The sequence below is a fragment of the Typopeltis vanoorti genome, chromosome 20, assembly GCF_054136105.1.
Source record: "Typopeltis vanoorti isolate ZY-2024b chromosome 20, IOZ_Tvanoo_1.0, whole genome shotgun sequence".
Classification (NCBI taxonomy): Eukaryota; Metazoa; Arthropoda; class Arachnida; order Uropygi; family Thelyphonidae; genus Typopeltis; species Typopeltis vanoorti.
The window spans coordinates 83,440,220-83,461,697 of NC_143568.1; the positions used below are offsets into that span (position 1 = coordinate 83,440,220).

Consider the following 21,478-nt stretch of genomic DNA (forward strand, 5'->3'; position numbering starts at 1 on the left):
GAATATAACATTGTATTTATTGCTCAGAAAGATCTCACCAGTTTTTCTCTTTTTTGTTTCAATCACCCCTATTATGTCGATCTGGTACTTATCTAATTCCTCAGCTAGCTCCATTTCTTTGCCATTCAGGCTTCTTACGTTAAGAGTACCGATCTTTAACTCTGGTGATGTTGAGTTGAGGTTTGTTTTCAGATTTGTTCCAGTAGCTGACTTTTCGCTGTTCGCCCTGGTTCCCTGGCGAAAACAACGGGGCCTTGTTGAACCGGGCGACGCCCCAGCCGGCATGAAATTTTGTCATGTTGTACCATCATTTTTTATTTTGGTTTAACCAATAAGAATACAGTTTGGTCGGCTAAATCCCAAATTGCCAGCCCATCCTCGTTCGTTCAGTATCCAAGTAGATACCCAACAGGGTGCACCACGAGAAGGGGAGGATTGGACATTAGGTCAATTCTCCGCATTCCTTTAAAGGCTATGTGGAGGTCTCCTCTCAGTTATACAGCTTTGACCCTTAAGCACCCCTATACTTTCATATTCGATTTATTATCGATTAAAATGGCCACATCACTAGAAGCTCTGATATGCACATTCCATGTCGGCTACTTTTAAAATGTCCAAGATTACTAATTGTTTACCTTTATTCTTTTCAGTCATTTTCCAGTTCAAGCATTTGAGTTATAGAATCTTTTACTTGATAAGATAACCAGTGTTATGCAAAACCTCCAACCTTGGAGGTCCAGGGTATCTCTCTTAGTCTGGGGCCCTTACCTGTAATTTAGCTACTGCTGGCATAGCTCTTGAGGTCATTGGTGCACGCAGTCCTTCTTACCACATCAAGGTGGATATAAGTGTGCACGCCAATATAGATAGAATTTATCTAGCACTTTTTGTCATGATTGAACTGAGAAATGTTATTTAAGCAGATGGAAGTGAAAAAAAGCAAAATGAGAGGAGTTGGGGAGAATATTAAAGAATTTGGTATAAGAAGGTAGTCATAGCAGTTTTGGATCCGTTTGCTATGAAGTCAAGTAGAACATAGTATTTAGAGATGTATGGAGAATCTGTTGTCACATGGCATGATATTTGGTGTGGAACCAAATACTAGAGATTTGGTGCATCCGTAGCTCATTCGGTTATAGACAAAGCCCTTTATTTGGAAAGACTTAGAGTTTGATCCCGTCCATGATGTGAGGAATTTTTATCTGGTCTCATATGGAGGTAGAGGAAACTCCCGGAAACTCAGGTTTTTCATCCCTCAAAACAAACTGGCCAGTAGAACACGCAATTTACAGACAATAATAATTGGAGGCATAGAGGTAACTGTCTTATCCTCATAATACAGTTAGGAAATCCAAGGATACTCGGAAAGAGGCCATGAGTGCTTAAATGCTTGTTAAAGCTACTGATAGATAGATATTATTCTATCGTTATATTTGTTGGAAGAGGCGAGAGTGAAGAGTGAGAAAGTGAAAATTGTCAGTATTTTACCTTGATGTGATAAAATGAGTTATGAAGAAGGGCTATGATGGCAAATGATTCAATGCATAGGCTGTGTAGAAGGAATGGATGCGAGTTTGAGGGAAGATTGGATTTATACATAAGAGGGAAGCCCTACACCTGAATGTGTTTGGTATTAGGAATCTTGAAAAACTAATAACTGGTATAAGACCTAACACAGAGAGGGAAAAATGGTGAGAATAAGAGCGACAATGTTATATAACTGTGTTAATGATGGGAATGGGCTTTATCATGGAAATGTTGATGAGGAGAGAAAGATTTCGATTTTGTGTTCATCCAGGTTCGGACCCATCAGACGTGTGCAAAGATGTCTACATGTATAAGGCACTAGAGAAGAATAGAGATCTGCAAGTTATCCAACTATGCCATGCAGATTACAGTCAAGAATATACAAAAGAACATGCAAGTATATTATTATGTCTGTACACAAATGCTAGGAGTATTAGAAACAATGGGATAGAGTTTGTTGCCTTGGACAATATGTTGGAACCTCAGATTGTGGGCACCAGTGACACCTAGCTATCAGAATCAGACATACTAACTGGCATCAAGTGTAAAGGGTATAGTATTTTTAGGAATGATAGAGAGGAGGGGTTGCTAATGATATCAGATAACTTGAATCCAGTTAGAATTGAGACCTATGATCATAGTACTACTACTAGCAGAGAGTTTGAAGCCATCTGGTAAGGTGGAATCTAACAAGATCAATTACATAGTAGGGTGTTGTTACAGACTTGGTGGATTGATTGCTCATGGTGAAGAAATGCATCACCAAATAGAAAAGATGAGTGCGAAAAGATTAATTATAATGGAAGACTTTAATTATCCAAATATTGATTGGGTAGCAGTAGAATCTCGTGAGAAGAATGAAAATGAATTTATTGAGCTGTTGCAGGGCAGCTGTGACATAAGGAACTTGGGGTCAAAGGACATTTCAGTTAAAGACATAACTGTTCTGCTTCTGGTTGGTGACAGTGATCATGCAGTACTCACTTCGGAAGTGACTAAGTTTATGAATATTCCAGTCAGAAAAGGTTACATGCTGAACTACAAAGCAGGAATTTATGACCAACTGATGAGTATACTGAGTTCAGTGGAATGGGATCAGTTGTTGGATGTGAATAATGTCGACAGTGCGTGGGAAGCATTTAAATGAGGAATCAAATGGAGGTCTAATCTCATTATGCAAGAAATTCGTAAGAAAAGGATGATGTGGAAGGAATACCTTCCACATCATCCTTTTTTCATAATTGACACCATAAGGATGGTGTCAATTATGAAAATTTAAGCAGCAGGCTAGAATTGTCACAACTGTTGTATGGAAAGCAAAGTGTGAGTATGAAAAGAAACTGGCTCTGAGTGCTAAAGATAACCCACAAGAATTCTTTTGATATGCTGCAAGTAAAAGAAAGAATGAATATGGAAGAAAAACTCTTTTAAATACAAATGGTGTGAGGGTAACAGATGCAAAAGAGGTTGTTCAACTAATGAGTGCCCATTTTGTTAATAACCTGGTGTATGCAACATTGAGCTCACTGCTACCTCTTCACTGGATGAAGAAAATCAGGTGTATGAAGAAGAGGTATTAGACCTGTTGCACAAATTGAATAAGAATTCAGCAATAGGGACGGATGGGATATCAGCACGTTTGCTAAAAGAGTGTTCAGCTGAACTGGCTATTCCTTTGACCAGGCTGTTTAATATGAGTCTCATCACAGGGAAGATTCTGCAGGAATGGAAAGAATGTATGGTTATTCCATTGCACAAGGATAGCATAAAGACCGATGTATCTAACTGTCAACAAATTAGTATCCTAGGAATGGTGGTGAAGATTTTTGAAAATTGGTTAGGGCTTGCGTTCAGAAATGGATTGATAGTGAATCTCTACTTTGCAATGAGCAGCATGTGTTTACTAAGGTAAGGTCATGTTTTAGCAACTTGCTCACAAACTAGACCAGGGAAATGGATGCACTATGATACTTTTAGATTTTGTTAAGGCTTTTGACAGAATACAGCATTTTTGACTCGCATATGGAGAATTTGGGTTATAGAATATTAGCATGGATAAGAGGATGGCTGACTGACAGATATCAAAAAGTGGTCTATGGTGGATGTCAGTCTGCAAGATTTAAGGTAACCAGTGGTACTAAAGGATCAGTCCTTGGTCCACTGTTATTCAGTCTGTACATTAGTGATATTGGGAAGGATTTAACAGGTGACATACAGCTATTTGCCAACAACGATATAAAGATTGTTAGGGTAATCAGGAATTTTGCAGAATGAGTTGAATGTTGGATAGATTGGAATTGTGGGCATGGGAAAATGGATGTCAGTAAATGCAAAGTCATGCACTTTGGTATGATTAGATATCCAATGTTGTATTATATTGGTGGGATTATGCTGGAAGAAACTAATCTTGGAGTGTTAGTAGATAGCAAGTTGAAGTTCAGGCCATATAGCAAAGATTGCAAAAACAACTCAAAAGATAATTGCAATACTGCAATGAATCACATGTAAAGATAAGGATGCCATTTTGTCTCTTTAGGAGAAAGAGGGATGATATGATTGAGACTTACAAACTTCTGAAAGGATCATACAGGATTTTAGTTGGTGGAATTTTTCAATTTATGGAGGTGCAGAAAGGAATAAGAGGGCATACTTGGAAGCTGAGAATGAATGCCACTAAAAAGTGGGCTAGATTTTTCTCTCATAGGGTGATATGTGATTGGAATGGATTGCCATTTGATGTTGTAAGTACAAGCAGTGTGAATGAATTCAAGAATAAGTATGATAGCTGGTGTGTGTAGTATTTGGCCTCCCTTAATGAGTCCCTGACTCCCTGGAGGTCTCTCTCTCTCTTAATAATAATATCTGCCTCTTCACCCTTTCCCCACAGTCCTATTTCAGAATAGAAACCCAGAATCATTAAAACAGTCTTTTGAACTGATACCTTCTTGATCCAAGATTTCATGCATCTGCCCTCACTGAGGTCAGGTTTTTACTTTCAGACACAGGACTGGGTTTCCTGATAGCTGGTGCATGTGGTATGCAGCCTCCCTCAGTGTCTTTCTTAATAATAATATAGACACAACATACTCACATAACTTTAGTGGAATTTGGATTGGCATAATTTGAACAAATAACCAATCATCTAGCTATTTCTTTAAATGCTTTCTGTTTCCAGTTAACAGTAAGCATATAACCTGCTTATTTTTAAAAGTTAATCCATGACCTGGCATCTGATGAGAACCTAGAGCTTTTGAAAGGTATCACCTCATTGATTCATTATGGAACTCTTTCCTCCACTTATAAGTTTTTTTAATACCTTACAGAACATTTTAAAAAGCACCAAAGGATGTGAAATATGGTTAGAATAATTCTTAAAAACAACAGATTTTTTTTTTCCTTACCAGATGTGATTCAAACATTCAAATTTATCTACTGCGAACTTTCCGTGCTATTACTTGAATAAAAAAGCTCATTGTAAAAGTTATTGTGTGTTGTAAGTTTTTTGTTCTTATTTTCATTTAATTTTTTTTTTTTTAAGATTCCATTAAAATCTACTGAAACATTGGAGATAGATTTATGGATTAAGGATAAACTTGGCAGGAAATTTGCAAATATCTCATCATTTAGCATATACTGGGATCTGTCAGACAATAGATTGGCAAAATATGAAGATTACAGAGATTTCAAAATTACTGTTGATGGCTCAGCTGGTTATAAAAAGATTTCACGTAGTAAGTAAATATGAATGGTTTTAGTCTGTATATGGTAATTTAAAACTGTGTATAGCTTAGTATCCGAATTACTTGTCAGTCATCAATTAAAATAGCACTGATATTAGCATATGTGCTAAAGCAAACTTTCCATTATAATAAACTGTTCCTTTTCACCTTTATGAGAGCTGACTGTAGATAATTAATTTGCAAATCTATTTGCATTCCTAAACTGCATTGTGGAATCTTATGATTACTGTTATTTTTTAAGTATTTTAGACCAATATCATTACAAGGAAAAATCCAAGATGGACTTTTATTAATGTTACTTTGCTTGCAGCAAACAAAGAATGTAAGAAGGGGGGGGGGGGGAAGCCTCTTAATAAGATTTATGTGCAGGTCCTATACGTTATTTAATTTGTATTGCTTGGTTCATAAAGAAATTGAGTTCTTCCCTCCCCCTTCCCATTTTAAAATGCTATGAATTCTCCACACCCACCAAGTGATACATATTTTTCCATTAAAAATATGTATCTTACTATATAACAAAAATTTATATAGTAAGATACAGATAACCCTTGATGTGAGTTTTGGTTAATTTGGTCTATATATGCATCCTTAAATTTTGAATAATGCTGTCAATTATGGGGGGGAAAAAGCCTGTACATTGTTGCCAGATTGTGCTTCTGCCTTGCCACTATGCTGCCATAAGCTCAGTTTTGCTTAAGTGACCATCCAAGGCAGATGTGTCAAAGCAGTGTTGTCTTCCCCATTACTGTATTTTGTGCTAAGTAGTACTGTATTTGATTGATTAAACCAAAGCATTTGACTGTGTCAGGTGGGAAGACCTATGGAAAATAGTAAGAAAATGGGCATTCCACAATATTGACACACCTTTTAAAACAACTCTAGAGAGGAATCAGACTGCAGTGAAGATAGATGGAAAAACATCTCACTGGTTCAACATGGAGAAAGGCATGAGACAAGGATGCATACTCTTCCCATCATGAAAAAGGCACTTAATGGACATTATAGTGGTTTCTCAGTTGGTGGCAAGAAGATAAATAATCTTAGGTATGCTAATGATATTGTTCTTACTGCCATCAGCAAAGGAGAATTGGAGTCCCTAATTGGAAAGCCTGAAATATGGTATAAGAATTAATCGTGATAAAACAAAATACATGGCCATAGCTGAAAATGACAATTTCACCCACAACGTTGACTTCGAGAAGGTAGATGAATTCATTTAATTTGGAGCTCTAATAAGCACCAAGACTAGATGTCAACCAGAAATTAAAAGAAGAATTGCCATGGTGAAGTTAGCAATGGTGCAATTGCAGAAAATATGGAAAGACAGAACCATTTCTGTCAGCACTAAATCCAGATTGGTCAGTCAATAGCTTGGTGTATTTGATTTTCGTGTATGGTGCTGAATCTTGGACACTCATTAAGAAAGATATGGACAAGATAAACAGCTTCGAGATGTAGTGCTGGAAAAGGATGTTGAGACCCTCCTGGATGGAAAAAGGGTCTAGTGGAAGTATGATAAGTCAATTAAAAATTAAGAGGGCAGCTATGTTATATTGTAAATGAAAGAATTCTCAAATATTTCAGTCACATTTCAAGTCATGAAAATAACAACCTGGAAAAACATATCATCCAGGACAAAGAAAAAGAGGAGGATCAAGATGGTTGGACCAGATTGAAAAGACCACTGGACTTACTTTGGAGTTGGCCACTGCTGCAACAGAAGACAGAAAGAAATGGAGACACATTGTGGCTAGGGTCACAGGTCCTCAGACATGAGGAAGAAATACTGTATTTAATATTCTGTAAAGGTTCACCATATTCAAAAGGAAAGGTGATATATCAGTGAAATCCGATAAGAAGAAACAAAGTTTTTACTCTAGATCTTGACATTATTAAATGTTTTGATAATGGTCAAAGCAAGGCATACATCACCATGGACCTAGGTTTCAACGAGTCTACAGTATGACTAATTTTGTCCACATCTAAGGAATACATAGAACAAGGTAAAGTTGCATTAGGAACAGAAGTCTTATTTCGGTTGAAATGAAGAATCTTTTAATAACTTGGCTAGAAGATTCCGATGTTGTTGTGGTACCACAACAACATTGGAATCTGATGTTGTAAAAATAATTAGTCTGTTTTCATTGCTCAAAGAAAACAAATTCAAAGAGGATACCATGATATCTTCTGCCAGCAGACAGTAGTGTGAAAAGTTTAAAGCTTTAACTAGAATGTGTAATGTCAGGGGAAGCAGTAAGTGCTGATAAAGATGACCACCAAATTTTTAATGTTGATTTAACCTGCCTTTATTGGAAGAAAATGCTGTCTAAAACTTCTTAGTTAAAAATAGATAATTGCAGCCTGGTTACATTAATTAATAATAAGTAGTAATAATTAATTACTAAACTAATAAGCTTGATAAACTCTTCTGTTGGGAGGAAACGCTAAACACTATTTCAAATTGAAACCTATGCTTATTTACCATCTCATCTTCATTATACCCTCGCCGCTAGAGGGCCAGGGGAACGGTCGTGTTTTCAGGGAGCTCCCGAAAGCTAAGTACAATTTTGAATGGAATATAGAATATATGTTAAAAATCATAACGAATATTGTCTAAATTTGGTAGCTTGTTGTGTCTGTGTGATTTTGGTGTAAATTCCGTAAATTAATTTAGTCTTTAACGATACGTTTCATATATTTGAATATGGCGCCAATGCGACGTAAGATAATGGCGTCCAAAAATACGACACCATTGTTCAAAAACTATAATGTGAGAGAATTTGTCCAATGTGATGTGTGTGGAATGTATGCATTCCCGAATGAGGCTGGAGTATGGATTGAAAGTGATAGTGGTGGGAGAATGTGTAGAAAGTGTATGCAAAGTGAGGAGTCGAAGTATGTGTCAGGTTGTGAGACAGTTATGGTTGAAGAAAGCCAGAATGCGAGTGAAAATAGTGGATCGATAGGGAATTGAGGTGTACAAGATGGCAATGTGAGCGGTGATCTAAGAAAGAGCGAGAGCAATTATACAGAAAGAGAAAATGGTTTGAATGATAAAAAAAATGAGGAATTATTTGTAGGAAGTGAGATCGCTAGGCTGCGCGCAGTGATACAAGATGCGCAGCGGCAATTAGAGCACCTGCAAAACTCTTTCCAGAGTGATTCGGCTAACGTAAATAAACAGCGTGGGCGAGTTTCCGAAATGAAGGAGAGAGTGTTGTATGGTGACTCGTTATTAAGAGGAGTAATAGATGGGAGTGTAACTAAATCGTACTTACCGGGTGCGAAATTTAAGGATGTAAGTGAGAGCATTAGAGTGCAAAAACAGAGGGTGAAAGAAATAACAATTGTGACTGGTACGAATGAATTGAAAGGTGATAAATTTTTTATGAGAGAGGACTTGAAAGTATTGTTAAAGGTAGCGAAAGAAAAGAGTGACACAGTTAGAATGGTGAGTCTGTTACCGCGGTATGACAGAGAGGAGTTTAGAAGGAGGGCCATAATCGCAAATGATATTATGCGCAGGTTATGCGGACGGTGTGGTGTGGAATTTGTGGACGTGTGGAATGAGTTTGATGGGCGAAAGGACTTATACAAGATGAATGGCCTGCATTTGAATGGACTTGGTGTGCGGAGACTGGAAAAAGTGTTGCTGAATGAAGTGAAAATGGATGTGCAGAACCAGGGAAACTAGAACTACCAAGGAGGGGGGGAAGTGGATATCCAGACATCAGTGAGACAGTTGAGTGTAAAAATGTATATAATGTACCTCAGCCAGCAAAAAGGACAAAAAATGGGAATGGGATATTTAGAATAATGCATCAAGATAGGGGTGGGACAAAGGGAACACTGCAATTCATGTATACTAATGCCAGGAGTATTAGGAACAAGAAGGAAGAATTTTTGGCCTTGATTGGCTCTTCCTGGCCACAGGTTATTGGCATTAGTGAAACATGGCTGACGGAAGATGATATAGTTAGTGGGATAGAATGTGTACGTTATAGTATGTTTAGGAGGGACAGAGAATAAAATTGGGGGAGGGGTGTTATTGATGATAGCTGATGAACTGCAGCCAAGAAGAATTGAAGTATTGCAGGATAGTGAAAGGAGCTCATTTGAGGCTATTTGGTGTGAGATTGACACTGGCAGAATAAAATATACAGTTGGGTGCTGCTATAGACCAGGTGATGGAATAGATGGTGGAGATGGTATGCATAAACAAATTGATGAAATGAGTGGAAGGAGGGTAATTATTATGGGGGATTTCAACTATGGTAACATTGATTGGAAGGAGGAGAGGACACATGTGAGGAAGGAAATGGATTTTATTCAAATATTAAGGGATAACTATCTGAAACAGCATGTAATTGAAAATACTAGGGGTGTGAGTGTGCTTGACCTGGTAATAGTATCTGAGAATTTGACTGTAATGAATATGACCATGTTGCTACCTATTGGTGAGAGTGATCATAAGGTCTTGACCTGGGAGGTGGCTAAAGGTATGAAATTTGTGATTAAGACAGGGTATATGTGGAATTACCGTGCTGGCAAGTATGACAAGCTTAGGAGATTGCTTGGATCAGTGCCATGGCATGTACAACTGCAAGGGCTGGACGTCGATAGAGCATGGGAAGTGATCAAAGAGCATTTACAGGAGGTTATGGCTGATTGTATACCTAAGGTCCGAATAGTGAAACAAGGAGGGGTTAAATGGATGAATAACACCATTAACCTTGAGCTGCAAAAAAAGAAACAACTATGGAGGGAATTTAAAGAAAGGGGTGACCTGCAGGAACACGAACGGTATAAAGTACAGGCCAGAAGGGTAACGAGTGTGGTAAAAACAGCAAAAGCCGATTATGAAAGGAAACTAGCTATGCAAGCAAAAGAGAATCCCAAACAGTTCTTTCAATATGCTGCAAGCAAGAAAAAAACTGTACATGGCAAAATGATTTTAAGGAATGACGATGGTAAAGAGTTCACTGAACCAGTCGATATAGTGGAGTTACTGAGCGTGCACTTTGCAAAAGTATATCATCTAGGTGGTGACGTTTAAAAAATGAAGGAACCATTAGTTTATATGGGAATTGTGATGAATGAAGTGGAGGTGAATAGTCTATTACAGAACCTTAATGTGAATACATCTGTGGGATTGGATGGTATACCGGCACGGGTCTTGCGTGAAGCGGCTAATGAATTATCAGTGCCCTTGACCATGTTGTTTAATCTGAGTCTCAGGTCTGGCTTAGTTTCACTGCATAAAGGAGGATCCAAGACTATGGTTGCAAATTACCGACCGATCAGCATATCAGGAGTGGTTGTCAAGGTCTTGGAGAAAGTAGTCAAGGGAAAAATACAGGAATGGATTGATGAAAATGAGATACTGTACAGAGGACAGCATGGCTTTGTGAAGGGTAGATCATGCCTCAGTAACTTGCTCAAGTTTTATAACAAGGTGATGGCTGAAATGGGTTTACAGTGATACTGCTGGACCTGGCAAAGGCGTTTGACAGGATACCACATGGAATTCTAATCCGTAAACTACAACATATGGGAATGGATATAGGGTTGGTGAGATGGATAGCTGGGTGGTTGATGGAGAGATATCAAAGAGTAGTTTATTCAGGAGTAGAGTCCAAAAAACGGCCTGTGACTAGTGGTGTGCCACAGGGTTCTGTTCTTGGACCACTGCTCTTTAATCTGTTCATTAACGATATAGGGAAGGGTCTAAGTGGGACAGTTCATTTGTTCGCTGATGATGCAAAGTTGGGTAGGGCGATAGTGAATGCAGATGATGTCAAAGTCTTGCAAGATGATTTAGATAGATTGGAGTTCTGGACTAAGGAGAATGGATGTCAATTTAATGTGACAAAATGTAAGGTTATGCATTTCAGAGTGAAAAGATTAGCAGCAGTATACCACATTGGTGGAACTGTACTCCAAGAGATTGATGAGGCTAGGGACTTGGGAGTGTTGGTGGATAGGGAGATGAAGTTTAGGGGGCACATTGCGAAAGTAGCTAAATCAGCTCATCAACTCACTTGGTTGTTGAAAAATACCTTGACGAGCAGAGACAAGCAAGTTATTGTACCTCTGTACCGAGCCCTGATAAGACCTCATCTCGACTACTGTGCCGAGATTTGGTCACCTCGGTTCCTTCTTGATGGGGAGGAGGTTGAGAGGATCCAGAGGCGAGTGACTAAGATGATAGCAGGTCTATGGAATGAACCATATGAGAACAGGTTGAAGATTTGTGGGTTGCAGAAACTAGTTGATAGGCGGAAAAGGGGAGACATGATTGAGACATTCAAATTGCTAAAAGGATTCTATAGGATTAATTCAGATGATATTTTTGAGATCAGGACTGGTGGTGGGAGAACTAGGGGACACCCATGGAAGCTGGGCAAGAATGTGGTTAGCAGGGGTGTTAGAGCTGGGTTCTTTACTTTTAGAGTGGTAAATGAGTGGAATAAGCTGCCAGAGTCTGTTGTGGGTGCTATGACAGTGAACGAGTTCAAGGCAAGGTATGATAGATACTGTGAGAATCTTGAACAGCTGCGTGAACATGATGTTTAGGGCCTCCTGGAAGAGCCCGTTGTAATAATAATAATAATACCCTCTTTTACCTTGCGGTGTCGAGGGTCCATTGATCATCGGACCTCACTCCGTTTACAGGATAAGGTGGTCAGCCTTATGCCCCGGTGTATCCTATGGCCTGTAGTGTTGAGTTCTCAAGGCCAGTTTGCCTGCTTTGCGGGATGAAAAACCCCAGAATAAACTGGGGGAAAAACCCTGCTGTCCATGCCCAAGACTGGCTAACTTGGCTATGGCTAAGGAAGATCCTTTAGCTCCTCACATCACCGACGGGAATCGAACCTAGGACACTCCTTCCCCAGGCATATGGTTGCGAAGCGCATAGCCACTTATTTACCATTTATAGTGTAAATGAGACATTATATCAAGCAATACATAGTCTGTATTTAAGCTGTAAGTTACAGGAAGATGGATTGATGTTAAATCAGGTGTGTGACAAGGATGCAATATTTCCCCACTGTTATTATCTATATGGATCACATTATGAAGGAAAGTGGTATTAAATCTGATACTAAAATTTGCAATGTTAATCTTAGCTCTTTACTTTATGCAGATGATATTATACGTCTGAATAAATCCAGTACAAGTCTGCAAGATTCCCTGACTAAATTGAATAATTCTTGTAATAAATTTTGTATGCAAATCAGCAATAAAAAGACAGAAACATTGAAAATTCAATTATATCCAGAATGGTGAACCTATAGAACCAGTAAAACATTTAGGTACAATTTTTAGTGAAGATGACAAATAAAATATGGAAACAGACAACAGAATTCATAAAGCTGGTATGATAAGAAGTTAGCTGAATAAATTTATATGGAATAAGAAAGAAATTAGTCAAAACATTAAATTAGCTGTCTACAAGACTGTGTTCAAGCCAATTTTAACTTGTGGATCTGAGAGCTGGGTTAGAAATAAGACTGGAGACTTCTGATATGAGAGTTGTGAGAAACATTAATGGAGTGAACAGATGGCATCAGTGGCAGTGTCACATTAAAAATTAGGATATTAGGAAAGAACTTGGCATTGTTAACATTCAGGAATGTGTTAGCAGAGCTAATCTCAGGTAGTATGGTTCATTTAAACAGAATGGGAATGGAAAGATTAGCAAAGCAAATGTTCTTTGCCAGGTTGGAAGGGAAAATACCCAGAGGAAGACCAAGATGTAGATGGATTGATACAGTAAAAAAAGACAGAAATATGAAATCTGATAATATTGGAATCTTAACAGATTCGTTTGGAAGAAAATTGTTGATTGGAAGTTAGTAATGGTGTAACTTTTTCATGTAGTACTATCATAATTATCCTATACATCCCTGAGGATACATACCAGGAATATGGTGATGATTATGCTTATTTAACATTCACTAAATCCGAGGACTTTAAGAGGCTGCAACAAAGCATCACTTCCTTTAGCAGGCAAATAAAAAGTCATGGGTTATACAAACTTTGTTTGAAGACTGATTCAAGAGTTATTTTTGGTCAGCAGTCAAAAACAATTGCAAGCAAAATAATCTTACATTTAAAGTCCTCTTAGTTCCTGACAATGCTCCTGGCCATCCTAATGTACTGATTGACCTGTGTGAAAATGTAAAAGTTGTATTTTTACCCCCCGAACACTACATTTTTGCTTCAGCCAGTGAACTTGGGCATGATTTCAATTTTCAAGGCTTATTATCTCTGAAGAACTTTGCACAAGCAGTGCAGGCTACAACGGAGGAAGGTGCAATTTCATTGACTGATTTTAGAAGAATTTTAACATTAGGCAAGCTATTGAAAATATTTGAGTCATGGCAAGAAGTTATAGCTGGTACAGTGAGGGCTATGTAGGAATGTTCTTGTAGATAAACTCATACGTTGGTTACACATGACTAACTTTTTCAGGAAATGACAATGTATACTAAAAACTTTAATCAGTACCTTCCAGTATTTCGGCAGTGTTACATTGTCATCTTCAGGGAACATAAAACTATGATATGTGCACACAGTTCAATAGTAAGGGCATTGTTATCTGATAACAGTGCCTTTACTATTGAACTTAACCATATCCTTAACACCTTCTTAGCTAATGGCTACAATCCTCAAAAAATACAGAAAATATTAAAGCCAGTTAACCCCCCCCCCCCCTTCATAATGGAGATTACACTAAATCTATCACCATTCCTTATATTTGGGGCATGTCTGAAAAGCTAACAAAAATCCTAAAAAAAATATGACCTAACTACCTGTTACAAACCATATAATAAATTGGCATCCCTTATCCACTCCACCAAAGACCAGCCACTTCCCCTAGACCTACCTGGAGTATACCAGGTCCCTTGCAGTTGTAAACTGTTCTACTACAGCCAAACAGGCAGGACAGCTAATATCAGGATATCTGAACATAAAACTACATCCAATTTCACCAATACAGCCACTCAGAACTTGCACACTCTGCAGAATACCACAGAATACGCTGGAAGAAAGTCACTTTACTACACCACAGCAAATATAAATATGAAAGATTATTCCTAGAATCAGCCTAAGCTCTAAAAAAACTTCCCAAACCTCAACAAATTTGGGAAGCATCCTGAGAACATCAGCCCAACAGCCAAGACAACCCAATTTAGCCTGCTAGGGGACAGCCTGCAATTTGGACTCTAGGACCCCTAGTTGCCTTCTTCAGCCACATTTACTCCTTGTTAGTGCCTGTGTGCACATATCATAGTTTTATGTTTCTAGAAGATGGCAATGTAACATTACTGAAATATTGGAAGGTATTAATTAATATTTTAGTATACATTGTAATTTCCTGAAAAATTTAAAGTCATATGTAGGAATATCTTCTGCGTTACTGTGCAAATGACTTTTATTGCTTCGAAAATCGAATTGATCTTATTGAAGAATTTAGCATCATTGGAAAGAATCTTGGTTTTGAAGATGTTGATTCCCCCAATAAGTAATGGTTGAGAATGGCTGGATTTGCATTCACCTTCACTCACTGACATGACACAGATCTCATAGAATTGAAGCAACAGTGTGTCCACAGTGAGAAAGAAGAAATTGTGACAAGGAGATAAGCATGTCTCAAAGGAAATTTCATTAAAGGAACTCGAGCTTCTTCACTTCACTGGGCATCTACAGATGCCGTATGGTCACTCCGATGCTCGGTGATGTGCCACACCAGGCTTCGCCATGTAGTCCTGTTGTTTGCTTTTCTGGTGGCCTCAACTCTCTGAAGATCAGTCACTCCACACATGCCATCCATCCATCTCATTGATGGTCTACCCCTGCCTCTTTTTCCAGGAACTTTACCTTCTATTACTGTTCTGAGAAGTCCCCCTTTCATCCTTTCTATGTGTCCAGAATATTTTAACTTTCTTCTGTCAATATCCTTAAGAAGCCTTAAAGTTCTGCTGATCTTTTCTTACACCCATTCATTTGTATGCCTTTCAGTATATGATATCCTCAACAGCCGTCTGTAACACCACATCTCAAAAGCAGATATCCGTTTCTTATCTGACTTCTTTAGGTTCCAAGTCTCACATCTATAAGTCGCTGTTGGAAAAACAATTGCATCCAAAATCCTCAACTTTGTTTCCATGGAGATAGATCCATCCTTCCAGATTTAGACAGGTCTGACTGTTGTTTTAGCCATTCCTAACCTTTTTCTGACGTCTTCTGAACAGCAATTCTTCACAATAATGGATCCCAGGTACTCAAACTTGCTGACTTTCTCCATTAAGGTACACTTGTTTCTCAAGAGCTTCTCTGTTTGTATTTCCTTTGAGAACCATAATCTTTGTCTTGCTAGGATTGAGTTGAAGTTCTCTGTTATTACTGATCTTGTTAACTTTGTCAAGAATTAGTCCTAGTTCTTCCATGTCATTACAAAGGAGTACTGTATCATCAGCATACCTTAGATTACTGATCCATCTACCTCCTGTCCTAAACTCATCCAATGCTTCACGCATGATGTCCTCCGCATATATACTAAACAAGTGAGGAAAAAGTAAACATCCTTGCCTAACTCCTTTTCCAACTTGAAGCCAGTCAGTCAATCCAACACCTGTTCTTACTGTGTTGCTCCTTATACAAGTTGGCTATCAACCTGATAGTGTGTTGAGGAAAACCCATTCTTTTCATTCTGATGTTTCAAAATTTGGAAATTGTTAAACAAATTATGTATTTAGATCTGAATGTAGAAAGAAGCACATTAGTTCGCCAAACTCTGGAAAATGGAATTAGTTATCATAAATTTTATGAAAAGAAAAAGAAGGCTACAGCTGTTAAAACAATAAATGTGTTTTGTAGAAAGTAACATATCCATTTTTTATTTGTTTTGTGGTTGGTTTCTTTAATACATAAACATTTTTTTAGCTTATTTGCTTTTCATTATTCTTTATATTTCTATTAAATACAGTTAAAATATTTTAAAGGCTTAAATTAAGTCTTCTGAATGATTGTTACAAAACATCATAGATGAATTTTTCCTGTTGTTTTTTTTTTTAACTTCGATATATACGGTACACTCATTGCACAAATTGGTCTGTTAACATCAAGAATGTCAATAGACCAATCCTGATGCATTTTTTGAAAAAAAAGAGAGAGAGAGAAATATGCAATAATATCTAGTTTTCCAGATATGATATCAGATCAAGAAGAAATCATGTGATGATTTAAACTAAAAAAAAGGTTAGGTTTTTTTTTTCATTTTGTCTAAAAAGATCTAGCCTTTTAGACTATCATAGGAAATCTTTCCTTTGCAGTGATGTTGGTATAGCTTGTTATAATGGAAGGTTTCCTTTAGAATTGATGCTTTACATCTTTAGCCAGTACATCTGTCATTTGTTATGATGATCGAGTTTGCTATAATGAGAGGTGGCCGTATCTATATTTAAACTTTACTGAGTGTAATGGAGCATAATGCAGTATAACCATCAACATAAGGAGTATTAATATAGGAAGAATTTAATACTTCCTATATTTTGTCCTAGTCACTAGGACACGAGGCTCTACCTAGATAGGACTTTAGTGTCACCCACGTGGTTGGGCTTAGTATTGTTTGTTATTTGTGTATATGTTACATTAATTGTTTTTGTAATCCCCGTAGATGTCCTAGTGACTAGGACGAAATATAGGAAGTATTAAATTCTATTTTAATTCTTTTTGAGTGTTGTAAAAAATCCATTAAGCCTCCAACATGATGTCCTCACAGCACTTAAGCCTCTACACACGTATTCTAATCATCCATGGAGAAGAATTAGCACGGAAATCCAAGCAATACGGTAAGTCAAAACTACGACTATCTAGGCAACTAAATAGGCTGGCCTTTTTAAAACGATGTCGGGATACAAGAGTGATACCAAACTGCGTTAAAATGAAGATCAATTTCCATTCCAAAAAAGCACTTCGTATATATAACCGTACCAGCCGGGCATTACTCCGCGAGCAAATCGCCTCTACACGTGCTACCCTCGCAGTGACGAACGCTGCCATTGGCTCCTTACATTCAGAGCTCTCCACCGTTCTTAACCCTGAACTTTGGTTGATTCTCTCTGGCATTTCGGAAACTTCCACACAGAGAGAATTCCAAAAAATAAAAAATAAACACATCAAGAAATATAGCAACCTTGTGAAAAACAAACCACAACCACAAATTCAACCGCTCCAGACAGTAATAAACCTCTCTTCCAAAAGGCTCAACGACGATGCCGTAATTTTGCCGTCGCTACGAAGGAAGTGCCGGTGCTTGACGCAATGGTGAACATTGAACGTGGAATCGGTCGCTTACCATCGGAGATAGCTAACAACATCAGACTTGACGTAGCCAACATCCTCGTGCATTCTTCGCCGCCAAAAAGTAATTTATCATATGCCCAACACACGTTTTTTTAAAATGGCTCTACCTAGATAGGACTTTAGTGTCACCCACGTGGTTGGGCTTAGTATTGTTTGTTATTTGTGTATATGTTACGTTAATTGTTTTTGTAATCCCCGTAGATGTCCTAATGACTAGGACGAAATATAGGAAGTATTAAATTCTATTTTAATTCTTTTTGAGTGTTGTAAAAAAATCCATTAAGCCTCCAACATGATGAACAAGTATGGATATGTATTCCTGACTGTATGCCTATTGAGTGTTTTTTACCACTGTGCTATTGCTGCTTGTTTCATTTAGCAATTTTTCGAAGTAATTACTTCGATATATTCCATACTTCAAGGATATCTTTTTCTCCAGTTTTCATGTCACCTTTATCATCTCTAACTCCTTTTACAGCACTCTTTCTTCTATTTCTAAGCTTCTTCAACAACCTCCAGAATATTTTGCCATCTTCTTGATATTTATTTTCTTTTGTCTTGCCAAAGTCCTCTCATGACTCTACAAAACTTAAATGGAGATCTTTGTTATATTGCCATGCTTTCTCAACTATTTGTCATGAAGTGAAGATCTGATCCTGACAGCCTCTATTTGGCCTGAATCCAGCTTGTTCTTCACCAAGCTTTTTTTCCACAATTCTTCTCAACCGTTTCTCAAATATACTTGCATATATCTTACCAGGAACACTCAGTAGGGAAATACCTCTGTAATTCTCACATTCAAATTTATTTCCCTTTTTATATATGGGTACTATGAGAGCTCTACTCCAATCATCAGGAATTTGTCCCTCTGTCCAGGCCTTCAGAACTATGCAGTGCAGCCACTGCAAGACTTTTATACCACCATACTTCAGCATTTCTGGTTAAATATCTTCTACTTCAAGTATGGATATGTATTCCTGACTGTATGCGTATTGAGTGTTTTTTACCACTGTGCTATCGCTGCTTGTTTCATTTAGCAATTTTTCGAAGTAATTACTTTGATATATTCCATACTTCAAGGATATCTTTTTCTCCAGTTTTCATGTCACCTTTATTATCTCTAACTCCTTTTACAGCACTCTTTCTTCTATTTCTAAGCTTCTTCAACAACCTCCAGAATATTTTGCCACCTTCTTGATATTTATTTTCTTTTGTCTTGCCAAAGTCCTCTCATGACTTTTGTTTAGCTAGTTTTACACAGTGTTTTGCTTTCTTACATTTGTCTCTGTATTCTCTGAGAGCACAAGCTGACTTATTTGCCAGGAATTTTTGATATGCTTTCTTCTTTTCCTTCACTGCCTCTTTAACTTCCTGTGTCCACCATGGAGTTCTGATTTTTCTATCCTTGCAGACTACCTCACCACAGGCTTCTCTGGCTGAATCAATCAAGGTGTATTCAAATGTATTAGTCTTAAGGGAGATTATGTTGAAAAATAAAAATAATTTTGAAATTATAAATTCGTTTTTTTTCATTATTAGGTCGAGAACTTTCCAGACCACCCTCGTAGATGTGATAAGGCACAAGAGTAAGAAGTTTGCATTCACATTGGTCAAATATCAGGCATCTTCAGTCTCAGTTTGAAGGATAGATAATTGTTTACTGTCAATTTATTTTATTTTTTTGTTGTTCTTGTTTTTAATCTTCATGAGGACAGTGGTAAAGAAAGACCACCAGAACAAGAGGCATATATTAACATAACATTTTTTTAGCTTGTTGATAGATGAATTGTAAATAATAGATGAATTTGAATTGATTTTCATTTATGAATGTCCTTTAAAAGTTTTAACTGCTAAGTGAATCTTAGGATAATGATCAAGAGTTTTAAAAATAATTTCAAATGTTTCAGCATATCAGACATTAAAGTTGACTGGAAGACCAGGAAATTTAAAACTATCTGCTAAAATTAATGGTTATAGAAAAAATATACTAGAAAAAGAAGGAATTAAATCATACGTGAGTATATAGAATTATTAACTGGAATACAGTTTCAAAGTTATTCACTTACAATAATTACATTTAGAATTTTACAAAAATTTGTATTTAAATTTATGTTAATGCCATTCCCTTTATACAAGGAAAACAACTAATTTCATTCATAATTTCCACAAGAGGTTGTGAAAGTATCCAATATTATTATTACACAGGCATCTTCATGGAAATCACTTATAACTGCCTCTGCCAATCTACATGCAAAAAATCTAGTCTTTACATCCTTACCAACCATTCTCTTACATAACTTCCAAAGATGACGTCTTATTCTCTCCCATCCAATTGTGAATTGTGTATTAGAAAATTTCTTTGGCATTTACTTCATAAAACACTTAGTAATTTATATATATTTATCATATCTCCTATTTCCACCTACCAGCTGAACTTTGTAACTCACAATTTTGAGTCCTTTCTTTTGCAGTGTATATCCTTTGGATTTCAGCTGTTTAGCCACCATTACCCTTAAATCCTTAGCTTCAGTTTCCATCTATGGGATACATAGCCTGTAGTCATTTTTCATTCTAGAGTGCATAACTTTACATTTTGACACATTGGTTGTTTGGGCAAAGGATAATAGCTGACATTCAGTCTATGTAGACCATTCTGCAGGATTTGTAGATCATCAATAAACAATTGAATATTCCTCTTTTAATTATTTCCAATGTTATTAATGTACAAATTGAACAGAAGTAATGCAGATGGCACATTATTAGTCACCTGCTTTCTCTTTAAATACAATCCCATCTGTACATTCTTGTATCTAGAACCAGCACAAAGATGTCACTGCAATCGATAATGAGACTTTTCTTATTTATTCTCTTCACGTGAATTTGTGCAAGTTATTATATTGGAACGTGGTGTTAGTAATGACTACCACGTTCCAATCTGTATCCTGAATAGAATTCCAGCAAGTGTTTACCATTATTATTAGCTTTGTTCTTTTTCAAAATCTTCCCAAAACATTTCTTGTGTCAGCAGCTGTTTTCTTTCATTCCTCAAAAAATTTCTCAACTTCTTAGTAGACCCATTTGTGGAACCACAGGCACTCTCTCATTGTCTAGAGAATAAAAAGCATTATAGGATTTATATAACATCTTTTTTTTTGTAGCTCTTATGTAAAGTTTTGTTCATCTGTTTAACTTCCCTGCTATTTATTAATTCTAAAGATAATTAGTCAGGGATTCCTTTTTCACTTCATGCAGTGTTGATTCTGCTATCATATAGGTTCTCATACTGGAGCAGCTTCTAGATCCACATGTTGTAATATGTGGAATATAGAAATGCCAAATACACACAAGGAAAAAAAGAAATGAGAAGATTATATACATATAAAATCAACCCTACATATGATAGGTAAAATTCAAGAGTTTTGCACAGTAGTGTGTTTTATGCAAAAGCTGATATTACCCATGATTAAAATAAAATTATTATGGGGTGCTTAAGGGTCAAAGCTGTATAACTGAGAGGAGACCTCCACATAGCCTTTAAAGGAATGCGGAGAACCGACCAGGGCTTCTGACCTAATGTCCAATCCTCACATTCTCGTAGTGCACCCTGTTGGGCATCTACCTGGATACTGAACGAACAGTGGGCTGGCAATTTAGGATTTAGCCAACCAAATTGTATTCTTATTGGCTTAAACCAAAATACAGAATGATGGTACAGCTTGACAAAATTTCATGGGGCGTCGCCAGGTTAAACAAGGTTCTTGTTGTTTTCACCAGGGAACCAGGGCGAACAGCGAAAAGTCAGCTACTGGAACAAATCTGAAAACACACCCCAACTC

The 21,478-nt window shown here is 37.2% G+C and overlaps 1 protein-coding gene across 2 annotated transcripts in view; it reads left to right on the forward strand.

Annotated features, from left to right (window-relative positions):
- Positions 1-21,478, forward strand: part of LOC150095609 (nuclear pore membrane glycoprotein 210-like) — a 254,158-nt gene that overhangs the window by 215,107 nt on the left and 17,573 nt on the right. For both annotated transcript variants that reach the window (XM_090410173.1, XM_090410174.1), the window contains exons 21-22: positions 5,066-5,258; positions 19,550-19,656. In XM_090410173.1, the coding sequence (XP_090266299.1) occupies positions 5,066-5,258; positions 19,550-19,656 (300 nt within the window). The remainder of the gene's footprint in view (positions 1-5,065; positions 5,259-19,549; positions 19,657-21,478) is intronic.